The sequence below is a fragment of the Formica exsecta genome, unplaced genomic scaffold (genome assembly GCF_003651465.1).
Source record: "Formica exsecta isolate Colony F162 unplaced genomic scaffold, ASM365146v1 scaffold2, whole genome shotgun sequence".
Taxonomy (NCBI): Eukaryota; Metazoa; Arthropoda; class Insecta; order Hymenoptera; family Formicidae; genus Formica; species Formica exsecta.
In genome coordinates, this window is record NW_021849297.1 from 4232470 (window position 1) to 4247143 (window position 14674).

At 39.8% G+C, this 14674-nt stretch overlaps 2 protein-coding genes across 5 annotated transcripts in view; both read left to right on the forward strand.

Moving 5' to 3' along the window:
- LOC115234227 (interferon regulatory factor 2-binding protein-like A) overlaps nucleotides 1-6284 on the forward strand; it is a 17067-nt gene extending 10783 nt beyond the window's left edge. For 2 of the 4 annotated variants that reach the window (XM_029805073.1, XM_029805075.1), the window contains exons 2-5: nucleotides 1724-1875; nucleotides 2048-2243; nucleotides 2509-2753; nucleotides 2840-6284. In XM_029805073.1, the coding sequence (XP_029660933.1) occupies nucleotides 1724-1875; nucleotides 2048-2243; nucleotides 2509-2753; nucleotides 2840-2980 (734 nt within the window). In that variant the 3' untranslated portion in view covers nucleotides 2981-6284. The remainder of the gene's footprint in view (nucleotides 1-1723; nucleotides 1876-2047; nucleotides 2244-2508; nucleotides 2754-2839) is intronic. The other 2 variants (XM_029805074.1, XM_029805076.1) reach the window with 1 other exon arrangement.
- A 2930-nt stretch (nucleotides 6285-9214) lies between these two features.
- Nucleotides 9215-14272, forward strand: LOC115234511. The gene is made up of 8 exons (XM_029805645.1): nucleotides 9215-9231; nucleotides 10137-10377; nucleotides 10462-10622; nucleotides 10898-11612; nucleotides 11645-13383; nucleotides 13472-13508; nucleotides 13785-13976; nucleotides 14045-14272. The coding sequence occupies exons 2-8, from the start codon at nucleotides 10195-10197 to the stop codon at nucleotides 14072-14074; spliced, it is 3057 nt and encodes a 1018-aa protein (XP_029661505.1). The 5' UTR covers nucleotides 9215-9231; nucleotides 10137-10194; the 3' UTR covers nucleotides 14075-14272.
- Nucleotides 14273-14674: the final 402 nt, after the last annotated feature.

The following is a 14674-nucleotide window of genomic DNA, read 5'->3' on the forward strand; positions in this document are numbered from 1 at the left end:
ATTCCTGCTAGTTTTTACATCGAAAATATGAAAGAAGCGTGGGGATTATACGCTGACAGAGATTATATATCGTATATGTTGTATATACGATAACATATTTGAAAGGAGTAATCGGTCCGCATGATACATAAAACATCGGATAAACGATCGGCGTGTGTCGAAGGCCAATAACGATACAACGCAATACGGTAACGTGGCCGTGTCGTAATGATATGTGTCATCGTCTCATCACGGTCTTTGCGCGTATATATCTACGCGATCCGCGTATTAATCGTCTTGGCGGTTCTTTAAGTGGCTCGCCAAGTAAACATTATGAAAATGCACTGCCTTATGACAACCCGCGGTTTCGCGAGTATGACTGACTTTCCGGTATATATAATGATAAGCAAAGTAGTTACGAACACGAAATCGATGCCCATGACGTAACGGCGCGATTGGTACGAAACATCTATATTTTTATTTATACAGAAATGGATATATAAAACGCGTGTTTATGTTTTGATTATCATTATAGTAACTTAAAAAAAAAAAATTTGTAATTTTTCCTATTAATATTTATTCCTAAAATTAAAATTAGGTTGAAAAATTAATTTAAAAACGATATTATTAAAATTATATATATGTACACACACACTTTTGTATTGGATCTCTATTCAACTCTAGCGCGCGGTTGATCGATATTAGAATATTTTTAGAAACAATGTCTATTTATAGATGAAGTCAAAGTCTTCAAATATATTTAATCTTGCAATAATTAGGAAGAGTATATTTCAACTTGCCGCGAATCATTTCATCTGATTCGTTTCGAGTCAGATCCGTGTAGATTTCGCGGAAATTTTAATTCAAGGTCTGTAGAGCGCGAGTTAAGAGAAATAATACGGTTCGCTGTTATTGACGTAATCTGACGTGCGCGGATAACGATTCACTTATATTTCTTGCCTCTCGTTCTCCGTAATCGTCTCGTTACCATTTATCGGCGTAGCGTCGGAGGGAAAAACGACATTTATTTCTGCTCGCCAATGAAGTCATTGTGCTATAAAGACGGATTATTATAGGGGGACAGGGCATTCCACACGGAAATTGCACATGGCAAAGAAATGGAAATGAGCAAGGACAATCTAAATTCTCGATAAGTGGCGTTTGCTTGACGTGTCACGCCACGTATCGATCACGTTACTAATATCGCTTCTAATATCGCATGTCATTCATTTTTTCCCTCGGAAATCTCGTGCTTCGATATGTGTGTGACACTAGCACCAAAGAAAACTGTACGTCAAATGATGACTGCAAGAATATATATATTCAATTCGGTCATTGAGTGCAATATTATTTTCTATCCTGTACATTAAAAATAATAATTTAGGAATGTATATCTCCCACCCCTCCCCCTTAAAAAAACCGCTTTCATTAATTACCGCATTTTTTGAAAGATAAATGGAATTGAGAATTATGACGCCGTGTAATTTTTAAAAAAGGTATCACGAAACACGAATAAAGCGAGAATGTAAAAAAGTAAGGAAATAGAAAGCGAAAAGTAGAACTGTATTATTTGTACATCTCACATTTTAATATCCTGAATTTTGTTTGAATATGCCTTTAATATCTGCATCGAAAAGTTCCCAGAATTCGGTACTTTATATCTCTCTCTCTCTCTTTCTTGCGTATATTTACGATATGCTCGGATCAAGAAGCGCGTATTTTAACGATATATATTTTTATACAGGGGCATATGTTGGACCGTCCATACCGTTGGCACCTGCCAACGTCGCGGCCAATGGTGGAGGATCGCCTCTTCGTCCGAGAACGAGTCCTCCACCACCGCCACCGCCGACGCAGGAAAGTGCCAACGATAATTCACAATCGAATCATCATCAGGTATGTAGATAAAGCGACGGTATAATTATCACCTTAGTAGAGCATGGCCGGCTCATTCACGGACGACGAGCCATATTTATTCGCGTTTTTAATAAACGTTTCCTTCCGAACGCGAGTCTCATTATACAAACTCGTAATCTGGAACTGATGAAAATGACGCTTCCTCTTTTAGACCGCGGCGAACGGACCGTCACCGATGGCCGCTCTAATGTCAGTCGCTGATAATCTGACATCACCGGAGCCCGTGCCACAGCCACCGAACAATCCCAGCCCCACCAACAGAAGTCCACCGACGACAGCCGCGACCGCTCAGCAACGCAGTGCTTCTAGAGGCTCTCAGCACAGCCCGAATAGTACAGACAGTTATGGTAATATATTGTTAAATTTTTTTATCCTTTTGTATTATTATTTTATATTTTGTATTATTCCTATTATCTTGATACTATCCGCAAGCGGATAGCTTGAAGCAATACTATCCGCGTCTTTATAGATTACACACTCACGTCTTATCAGATATAATATTGACAAATCGTAATATCATCTGATTTACAGAAAAATACTTAATACATTAAAATCAAGCTTTTCATGAAAGGTTAAAATATAACGAAGAACGACAATCGCGTTAATCTGCAGGCTCCACAGGCAGACGGTCCAGTAGTTCAAGGCAAGTGTCCTCGACAACTGTGACGACATCTTCCGAGGGTGCGGTTGCTCAAGCTGCCGGAGCTGAACCGGTCTCGGCACCGACTCTGAAATGTACGCTATGTCAGGAGCGTCTGGAGGACACGCATTTTGTTCAATGTCCCAGCGTGCCGCACCACAAATTTTGCTTCCCGTGTAGTCGGGACAGCATAAAGAGACAGGGTGCTGGTTCAGAGGTGAGTGATTCGGTGTTACCTCTTCCTTAGATGGTCTTTCCAATCGAAACCACGATACTGATCGACAATTTCCGTTCTTGTTTCAGGTTTATTGTCCGAGTGGTGAGAAATGCCCGCTGGCGAACAGCCAAGTACCGTGGGCCTTCATGCAGGGCGAGATAGCCACCATCTTGGGCGAGGACACCGCGGGTACCGGACTCAAGGTTAAGAAAGAGAGAGAAACTTAAAGATCCTCTTTCAATGTCTATTCAGGGCTCAAATTTTCTGTCCCTCTGTATTCAGAGGGGCTGTTATGGTTGGAACCATGAAGGGTTTCGCTAAACGCTTTTGGTAACGGTGATAAATAGTCGTTGGCGATAAGCAGAGGAAGCCAACGAACGACTCGAGCCAAAGACGTTGTCTGGTGCAGATTCTCATGAAGTTGTTAATGTCATCCATAAGAGATGGGTGGGAGGGAAGGGAGGGGGGAAAGTGGACGATTCGGTTTTGTTTGAAGTCAGCTAACGATGCGTTTTGATGATGTGATCGATACCGTACGGTATTTATCGATTGGTTTTGAGAAGAAGTCTTTGGCAAATTGTATGCTGGCGATCGGTTGTTCTGCTGCTCATGTACATACGGATTTCGTAGAGAGCGGTTAATTAACGATGGAAGCAGCGCATTATTTTTCGTGGATTTTCAATGAGAAAAGCAGCACACGTGGTTGAAATCGCGACGGTGGTGACAACGATGATGATGATTTGTTGCCCGGTTTGGGTTTGTACTTATAGGCTCGATATGCCTTTCTTCATTGTCTCTTGTAATCGCGGACGTAATCGCTCGCGTTTTTTCACACAATACACGTACACTTACATGCATACATATGTACGCATATGTATGTGCGTACACACACACACACACACACATAATACACGCACACACTTCGAGATAAAATCGTCGACTTGGTATCGCGTAACGCGGTCCGCATTGTATTTTATTTTTTTTCGCGCGTGTCCGTTTAGGATGGTCGTGATTTTAATTAATGACTAACGCGAAAGATAGCATCGCCTTCACGGCGATCGCCGTCCTTTTTCTATTTTTTGTTTGTATACTCTTTCTACCCTATACTTCGCTCGTTGTATTATATAAAACATATGGCGAATATTCTCGGACCCAGCGCACGGGTTTTCTGTACATTGTGTATATGTGTACATACCTACATTATATTAATAAAGCGTATAACTAAAAAAAAATTTTTAACGATTTTTAAGTGTACAAAAGTCTATGTATTCGTTTTTGCGTTCTGTGTCTTTTTAAATTATTATTATCCTGTTCTCTTTCGCGTCTCTTGTCACTTTTCTTTTCTTTGTTCTCGCGAATAAAGTTGTACGCTGTCATTTCTCCGAAAGACTTTTTTTGTGTAGAGACACGCGTTTTCCTTCTCTATTTTCGGTTTCTTGCTCGCGAGAGCATACGACGTTGCGTTTTATTCGCGTTCTTTGTAATCGCGCTCGTCCGGTCTTTCGGGGGGGAAAGAAAAAGAAAAAAAAGTAGAGAAGTCACGCGAGACACGTGAGCACGTCGCTATCCAGTCACTCATAAAAAGCGAATTATATAATATAATGTTCGACTATGCAACGTCCACTTTCGCCTTTAGTTTATGCGCTAGACCTTTAGTCGAGGGCATTTTGGTTTTTCATTTTCACCGATGAAAAAGGCACGCCCGTCAAAATAGGAACCACATACTCGCTATGTCTAAAAGATAAAAAAAGTGAAAGGAGAAAAAGGCAGGCAGGCAGAGACACTCGCTGGACGCGCCCGAGTGGGATCTTTTTGCGTGCGACGATCGAACGATTCTCTCGCGGAAAGAGGGACCCGTTCCCGGGCACGCGGGCGCGCGCGTATATCCTTTTGTATATATTTGTACAAAAACAGATCGGCACACAGTGAAAAGAGAGCGGTTGTCGGAAGTTGTCGCGGGGGAAAAATAGAAAATAAAAAAAAAAAAAGAGAGCACACACATACACACACACATACTGTCGCGCCTCGTTGTGTTACGGACGAATTCCACCGAGAGTTCGAGATACCGTTTTCTCGGCGACAGCACGCTCTCTCGATTTAGCGACGACGAGTAACGATATTTCGGGGTGATGTCTCGCGCGTTCGCGCGACACGACGATCCTCTTAAAGCGCGTCCAGACTTGTAATGTTATCGTTATATCATATCATTATGTCATATTGCCGTAAAGTTATCGATGACATTTATTTGTCACGATTCGTTGTAATACGCATAATTAAAACCGAGAGGTAAAAAAAAAAAGGTAAAAAAAGTTACATATATAGACACAAATTCTGTCCTTTTACATATTAAACTATAAACTATAAAAAAATTTCCTTACACGCGATATATATATAACGTTACGAGTCTAAGAACGCTTTTAGCTTCCGCAAAAACTGCCGATGTAGACGAGGGGAGTGTCTATGCGATACTTATTACTTATTACAACTTTCCGTCGAGTCCCAGTCGGAAAGACGGTTCCTCGAGAAGACGTCTTCGACTCGGCTAGGACTCGCGGTAACAGGAGTTACGCATCTTTCTCCGCGCAGACACACTTCTGTTTTTCTCGCACGTGCGGCCGCGCGAGCCCCTTTTAACGTACTAAATTTGTAACACGTTTATATACCATAAACGAGAGAGCGTCTCTCAACACGAGAGGCTTGGTTGGTCGTCACATATTGTCATCCCTTCGGGTACAAGTGTCACACGCTCTCGGTATATATCCGTTGCATCGTTTTTCCGGATCTTTTTTCTAGAATAAAAATTCTGAGCAAGGATCTTGTTGCATTATTGTTTCGTACTCGCTCGATCTTCTTAGGATCTCGTCCTCGTGACGGCACTTTTTTCTATGAACTTTGCGATACAAATTGTTTACTGATTACAGATTGGGGTTTGCTTGATGTAGTTTTCTCTGTCTGTCTCCGTTATTATTGTTGTTATTTACTGTACTTTTATTGTTATTGTGTCGTCGATCAATCGGGAATGAGAGGAATTGGGATGCACGAGAAGTAAACGTACAGCGATATTATCCGCGATATTGTGCGGTATTACAGGATAGAATAACGGAGGCTGCAATGACAACTCGTTCGCTCACGCATTTGTCCGATTTCGTTGTCGACGACCAAGCCCAAACCGCATTTCGGGTTTTCTTTTTCGCTACCCCCCCGAGAGGGACGCGCGACAGCTCTCCTCCGATCGAGAGAGAAAGAAACGAGGAACTCTCACGTCTTTATTGTAATTCGTTCCGTTTGTCTCTCTTTTCGTCTCCTTTTCTTTCCTTTTTTTTTTTTTTTTTTTTTTTAAATGACTCGTATAGCTACGCAGATACACGAAAAATCGAAGAGATATGACGAAACAATACGTCGAATAGCAATTGTAGTAGTGGATAATGAAAATTTTCTAGTATACCGTACCTCGAGGAACGTGTAACATTGTACTGTTTATCGTATGTATGCAACAAGCAAAAACAAAATATATGTGTTGATGTGACAGAACAACGAGTTTCTTTTATTTTGTAATCACACATATGATCCTCAAGAATCACCGAATATCCTTACAATTAATATATATCCATTTTATAAATTTTCAGCCATTAATACTACAAAATAATTCAATAGCTTGCTTGTATATATATGTTCTTTTGACTCTATCTTTTATTTATCACAGGACTTTCGCTATGTCATTAGATAAACGCTAGAATCGATTGTCAATTAACATAGAAATTTCCGTTCCAAACCTTTTATTATCAATGGCACAAGCTTTAATTTTTAATTTTTTAATCAAGATTAGTAGCTCTCGTAGCTATTTGCAATTTAAATTAAAAGTGATACGAGAAAAATGAGAGAACATACAAATATAATTTGATTATATCCTGTTATATGCACGCATCTTCAGCGTATTCGAGACTATATTGTGAAAATCTGATATATATCTACATACATATATAATATATAAATAATTGAAAAACATGTAGAGTGCGACCTTAGAGGCGAGTTCCGCTCCTAGGGCGAGCCTTCCCGAACCGTGAAAATCAATGCCAATATTCAGCTGGGGTAGGTGGGATCGGATGAGAGGGGCGGAAAGAGGCAGGAGAGGAACGAGAGGTAGAGACGAGGAATACAACGTGGCGGAATATTGATCTGTGCACGTTCCAGACGGCTCCATCCGCACTGTATAGCGGTGCGCGATGACTTCGCGCGCTTAAAGCGGATGAGGCGTAAATTATTCAACGCTCTCGAATATGGACCGACAAGTAAAATCGATCCTCTGTGAATGAGATGGAATATGCGGGTCTCGAATTATCATCTCCGCGTAATTGGATTAATCAAATGGAACGGAGAGAATTCTGATTTATATATAATATATATATATGTATATGTTTTCTCTTCTTGATTTAATTTCTCTTCTTATGCGAAAAAATTTCCTACGTGTGTGCGTGTTTTTGACGCGCATTTTTCAATTAATTTAATTATTTAAAAATTACATGCTGTCACATATGAAAAAAGTTAGATTTGGCAAAAAAACGTGACTTTTTCACTTTAAAGAATATTTGGAAAATAACTTGAATAGATGCGTAATATATTATACAAAAGATTACATATCTTTACCAGTCGAATTTGTAAAAGAATATAGCTGTCACTCCCTTCGCGGAATTCGCGAAACGGAGGATTGGTTTCTCGCGTCGGAACTATCTTTCGTCTTTAAAGGTCAACCAGGGTCAATATTCTCGACCGTTACCGTGCATAAAGACCGTTATTGTGCGAAAGCTCGTCGAGCGACTCGTGTCGTAACCGAGCTGAAAGTCGCGCGATAACGCGTAAATTACGTGATGACTAATACAAGCGACGCTAAGATCGTGTCTTTATGATTTCGCATAGATAAAATTTCAGTATATGAGGATCTCTCTCCCTCTCTCTCTCTCTCGTTCTTTCTTCTCGTCTCCCTTTGCACGATCTCCCTTCTACGCGTCATATTAATCACCGTGACTTTGAAAATAAGATACGCGAGGAAATAAGGCACGTCCCGCTTTCTTTGAAATGCTGTGTAGTAAATTCCTTCAGATCACGTCCTGGAGATTATTGTGTTCATACTCATTGACTTTTTTATTCAGAGACTTCTCTTATTCAGTCACGAACGAAAAATATTTACGAAAGCGTCGAAATATCGGGACGAAAAGTAAACGTCAACGAAAAATAAATCTAGGAGAGACGAAAATGTAAAAGGAGAGATTATCATTACCCGTATATAAAAAAGAAATTGAAAATTATAGAAGGAAATTATGAAAACTAAAAAAAAAAAGATTTATACATATACATTTTACGCCTTTACATCTTACGCGCGCGCCTAATGTAACCATGACGTTTATTATTATATAAGAATGTGAATCGTATTCCTGAACGACACGTGTGCGATCGGTGACACAAGACAAACGATTTCGCAAAAATACGAAAGGAACGCGATTCTTCGGTACGCGCAAGTTGACGAGCGGTCAATACGCGGTTAAACGGTCCATCGTCTTTAAAGAACGTCGCGCATTACGTACCTTTGACGTATTGTTATTGATCACGCGCGAGGGAACGCGTTAAAGCGGCCGAGCTCCTTGGGACGCGCGCGTTTAGCGGAGGATGCCACTGACGTCATTCGACATCCGATTGCATCCGTCGGCCTTTCGCTAAATTAGCGTCCCTTGGCAAGCGGCCTGCACTCGCCTTATGTTACGTACGCCGTGCGACATTTCCTTTGAAAAAATGCCACCGAGATTTTCCTCGTGAATGCACCGGGTGCCTTGGGTCTGCGGAGGCGCACCGCGCGATGACGCATGGGGAACGGGCGCGGGGAACGGTCAGCCGTGTATAACGCGCGTGTTTCACGCGCGAGTTAATCGCGCAGCAAAAAGCGCCGGCGTATTATTCACAGGTCAAACGCTACGAAGAGCGATATCGGGAAGACACTCCGTTTGAGTCACATATTCTTTTTTTTTTTTTTTTTTACAGCGGACCCTTCATAATCTTATTTCCTCGTGGAAACACCTATCGCGTGATTAATAGATGGCAAAGTAAATTAATTGATTTAACAATGAGAACAGGAAGTGGTCACAATTGGCTCCGGCCGGTGATTCGGGGTCTCCCCTTTAAGGATCGATACCATTGCCTATAGACGAGACACGCCAGTGTTGCAACCGGCCGGGATCGCGGAAGGTTCGACGACGTAGCTGAACGTAGCGCGGGAGAACAGCTTGATTTTCAGACGAGAAAGAGTTGGAAAGGGAGAGGGTGAGCGACCACCCCCGCCTAAGAGAGAAAGAGAGAGAGATTCAGAGCTTTATTATCGCCGGTCCTTGAACCCGCCTCTGCGAACTCGAACATAACGCCAACGTTCTCTTATTCTCTCTATCTGTAAGCTATAGCGTTTCTGAGTTGTACGAGAGATATCAATATCGCGGTATGAAAAAAAGAATGTTCTTCATATTTATTTATTGTTTTATGTTACCTTTTTACATATTGTTTATATTTTATATTTACTTTTGGATTTTTGATAATTTGCCAATTTTATGAGTGTAAAATTAAAATGCAAATATTAAAAAACATGACATAATCAATAATTTTTCATTGATATAATACATATTATTGATTGTATATTGATAGAGGAAAAAAGAGCGCTCATATATGTATATATACCAATACCAGGAAACTTTAACGTTTTATTTTTGCTATGACATTCAAAACACTTTGATTCACGAGATGATCTGCAATCTTTTTAACGTAATCACATCGTTGTTTGTCTGTTATAATTGGGATTAAGAGCCACGTGCATGTCCAAGGACGTGGCACGTCGAGCTTGCCAATTGATGCATATTTTAAAGCACACGATGAACATTGTCAGATCGTTATATATATTTAACTGTTAATTTTTTATCACATGACACATGTATGAAAAAACGATTGCATTACTTTCTTATTCTTTACTAACGCGACACGCGGTAAGAAAGTCGATTATATCGATTACTATTAGTGAGGTGATTTAATTTCTTTTTTTTTAGATTTTATACAATATGCAGTTTGAAAATAACGTAAAAGATATATATATATATATATATATATACACATAGTTTACTTTTTCTTTTAATTACTTTCGTAAACATTAAGTCAAGCTGATCTTTAGTTTTCTAAATGGAGACAATTATTACAATAGAGAATTGTGTGGAGAATATCTTTCAAAGATATTTAATTGATTGATGATTGATTGTTTCTTTCATTCTTTTAATAAAATATTGATTTTTTTATCGATATTTTATAATTATGATAATGAAAATATTGATCTATGGAATATTCCTTTCTTTGTTGCAGGGAAAATTCGAGTTCTTTGGAATCGTGCAAGGACTTTTGTGTCACATCTGCAGGAGAGATGACTTCTGTTCGCACGTGTTATCGCAAACAAAGAGAGAATGTATCGCGCAAGAAAAATGACGATATCACAGATGGGAATCGGCATCTTCCAACTGCTGTATCTAAAAGATTGATAATCAAGAATAAAGTTTGCAGAAGTAACAGAGAATCTCCTATAAGAGAAAGAAGCGACGAGAAAATGGTACTAAATTATTTTCTTTTAATTTAACATTTAGCTGTTCAATATATATCTTTTACGGTAAACATTAAATATTGTTAATTGTAGTCTAAAAATCGATCGGTGGAAGTGCAATCCAATCCCGTCTTAAGTCCAGAAACGTCGACCGCACTCGAGAACGCCGAGAAGATTATTAACAATGCAAAGATACAACTCATGGAAGTCTGCGCGATGTCAAGTCTCGATTCTGGGAATCGGAATAGAAATACGTAAGCAGAAAATTCTATCCAAATTACGATAATTAATATCCGAATAATATATTCTATTTAACAGCTGAGTTTTCTTTTTGCAAATTCTCCTTATATATAATTTGTATTATATTTTACATTAAAATCTATCGTCATCTCTCTATCTCCCATCATAAGCCTGCCGATCACTCGATGTTACAAAAAAAATAATTAATTGAAAACGAAATATACATATACATATATATACGAGTAGAAAAGATCTTTACATTATTTACTATTGTGTTGTACGTTTTTAGATGTTCGAACCCACCGTTAGACGACGAGGCGGAGGAGCTGATGTACATTCGCGAGCTGGTGGCCTCCAAGTTTTATGAGGCAAACACCTCGAAATCGGAAGCAAACGACAAGACGAGCGCGCGTTTGGAGAGTCGATCTCCGCGAGTTACCGTTCCCAGGGTCGATTTGTCGGCGCCTAAATTTCGGATGTCGCGAAGAAGACGACGTGCCTATTGCCAGACCCTGAAATATGGAAGCGACAATCGGTCGCGCGAGTGTGCCTCGCCTGCCGGAGTGCCGTCGAGAGACGACTCGTCATCGTCGAAGGACTCGAACGACGAGGACGAGAACGAGGCGACGACGCGCGATGATCGCGCTCGCAATCTTCCGGAACGGACGTCATCGGCAACTGGACGCGGGCTCGTTCGTGCGCGAGAAAACACGTGCGAAATTCAGATAGGGCCGTCGGTGCATATCGTCGACCGGGAACTAACAAGGCAGGACCTGGACGATCTGCACATCTCGCCAGAATCGACCTGGTACCACGCGAATACGGCCACTTACATCCTACGTCACTTGGACGCCGTTGAAAGTCCCATCACGTCCGCGGATAACGAGTTTCGAAAAATACCGAGAGCACCGAGGAAGACGCTACGCGTGAGATTAGATACGTCGCAACGCGAGAGACCGATTATCGCGGAAGCTGCAGCCGAAGCGACAAGTGTTTGTGTAACGACGAATGTTTCGGAAAAGAGCGTCATAAAGTTCAACAGCCGAGAGATAAAGCTCATCTATCGGAATCGTCGATATATAAATCAGATGTCACGACGTTCTCCAATATAGCTCCTGCGTTATCTAGTACACGAACGGAGATACAGACATACGGAGAGAAGCATATTATTCAGGATAATCATCATGCAGACGCGGAGCGACATGTCATGTCTGCAAATAGATTGTCGAAGTGCGAGATCGGTTGCTCTCAGAGGAAATATTCCGATAATGTTTTCGCACAGGCTCCTCGAAAGGATACGTCCGAGGCCGCGGATCGGCTCATCGCTTACATTCTGCAGGACGAAAAGCAGAGCATCGAGAAGAAAGTCGCGGACACCTTGAAGGAGTCGACGATCGCGCCTGTCGCGGTGCAAAAGCTCCTGGATAATTTGCGCAATGTCGAATCAATTCGCAACGCGCGTGAGACGGAAACTTTAGATATTTTCAAGAATATTCTGATTAATGTTCAAAATCAGACTGATCGAGAAACGAAGGAAAGCCTTCCCTTCGTGGTTTGTTCCGAGTCTATTCAACATTCTAAGGATAATAGCGAGAGAGATACAAGTCAGACGGGAAGCGTAGATTTTGCGAAAGTTACTGCTGATAAAAATCAAATTTACGAAGGAGTCAAAGATGTGGAGACCTTTCCTGAGAATATCGCCGATCCCTCGATTCGGACGAATGCAATTGAAGAATCGATTCTGCAAACACAAGGAAAAGATAATGCGAACAATATCGGGCAAATTGCCAAAAAATCTCACGACTTTAAGAAATCTGACAAACTTTGCCCCGATTCTTCCGCATGTCGAGAAACGAAAAAAGACGCGGTTCGTTCCACGGCCCTTCTCGAGTTTCCTCAAAGTTCTAAAAATAATAGCAAGGAAAACTCAGAAGCCGAGTCATTGAAGCAAATCTCAGATATTCGTAGCGACGACGACACACTTCCTCACAAAAGTTCTGAAAATCCGTCTACGAAAACTGTATCCACAAAATTCAATGAGGGGTGTACGATGGAAGCTAACGATCCGGTCGCTACGATTATAGTGTCAGCAGAAAATAAAGAAGATGATATGAATAACGAGAGACGTAGAGATGAGCCGAGCGATGTGCAGGATAAGGATGTCCTGCAAGAGACTATGAAAGAAAATACAATCGAAGAAACGCATGATAATATCACGACGAATCAAAACGAATCACCTGCGAAGGTTTCGGAGTCAAAGGACGAGCGAATTCACTTGGATGCAAACTCTATTGAATCTGTTGATGAAATCCTGGAGAAGGAAGATGTTAGTCTTGTACATTCATCGGCAAAAGAAGTGGTCAAATCTTTATGCGCAATCGAGAAAGACATAGGTTTGCAACATTCTGTAGTTGTGGAGCAGGTCGGTCTTATTGCGAGTTCTTGTTTGGCCGATTCTCTGCGAGATCACGCTTCGTTGACGTGCGTAAAAAATAGCAAATTATCCATAAAAGAAGTCACGTCGCATATTGAGCAAAGTATTATAGCTGGAGAGAATGATTTAGTAAAGGATACGAAAAACGACGAAACTCATGGCAAACCGATGACGATCATAGCGGTCGACAATCGTAAAGATGGAATTGAAGACTCGGAATTTCTGAAAAATACAAAAAGCAATAATGAAGAGCAACTGAATGATTTGCAAAAGTATAAAATAGATATCTTATCTAGCTCTAACTCCAGCGTCAGTAGTACATTACTAGATTATGATAACAGGTGATTACAACGAGAATATTGTTAACAATTTAATGCTGAGAGAATTGCTTTTGAAATTATTAATCTGTTAATTGTATATTATTTTTAGATCTACCAATGATGCGTTAAATGCAAATGCAAAGAGAGTAAGTTACAAATGTTCCATTATAAAATATAGTGAGAAAGAGAGAAAGGCAGAAAAAAATCCGCTATATTATCTCTCTCTCTCTCTCTCATTACGTAATTAATATAGGAACGCAATTTAAAAAATGTCATTATATATAACTGAATTAGTTTATTAGATTAATATAATGAGGAGACTTGCGGTAATTTTATTGTATAATTTCAATATCTGACAAAATAATAATTCATGTAAATCAATAGATATTATACTAATAAGTTGATTTCGTTTGCGATTCCAGATCGAAACCTCGTCAGAGACGTCTCATTCCGAGGGAGAACTGTATATGCCAAGTTCGTGTTCCTATTCTCTCGGGGAAGTGAGAGTTTTAAAGAAACGTGAATTAATTTCGGATAATTCGATAGATCGCGACAGCAATGCGACGATCCTTGTTACCAGAAGTATGCTAACGTCTTTAAACGATTCCCCGGTGGTGAGTGTGCAAGGAAGATGAAGAGAGGAAGATACCAACAATATTTTAAATTATTATTTTTCTTGCAGTCTTTGCTAACAAGTTCTGGATGTATTTAAATACAGAAATTCATCGATGCATCGCAATATTTTAATTTATATCATAATAAAGGACAATCTAGGCTAATGAATATTTTTTAATTATCTCGTCACGTGCCTTTTATAATGATACAAAAGGAATTGGAGCACGGCATGTTTTTTTCATTTTAAATCGTAGCAGTTAATAATTAATTGTATTCATAATATAATGTATATGTATAATATATATACAAATATATATATTGTGTGTGTATAATTTTATATATTTATATATATAAATAAATTAGCGTATTCTCTCTTTTCTATAAAACTATATATTATTGTTTCTCTTTTTTATAAATTATATTAATCGCTTATTGCGCAATCATATAAATATTACTTTACTTTCTCGCAGAAAGTAAAATTTGTCATCAGGAAAATATATAATTCGATAAGAGGTAAGCACATACTCGGGATCTGACAGCCCCCGAATGGAGAACCTACTTGAGATTTGTCAGATCTCAAGTGAAAAACTTATCTGGAATCTGCCAGACCCCAAGTAGAAAAAAGCGAAAAATATTTAAATATCTGAATATAGATTTTAATTGAGAGATACATTTTCTACATTCTTGACGCATCTAT

What these genes read in the sequence shown, in the direction of transcription:
- LOC115234511 (XM_029805645.1), top strand. Translation starts at nt 10,195, where the DNA reads ATGACTTCTGTTCGCACGTGTTATCGCAAACAAAGAGAGAATGTATCG. An exon ending in AAAGAAGCGACGAGAAAATG is followed by an intron (nt 10,378 to 10,461) that starts GTACTAAATTAT and finishes TGTTAATTGTAG; the next exon opens with TCTAAAAATCGATCGGTGGA. An exon ending in GGGAATCGGAATAGAAATAC is followed by an intron (nt 10,623 to 10,897) that starts GTAAGCAGAAAA and finishes GTACGTTTTTAG; the next exon opens with ATGTTCGAACCCACCGTTAG.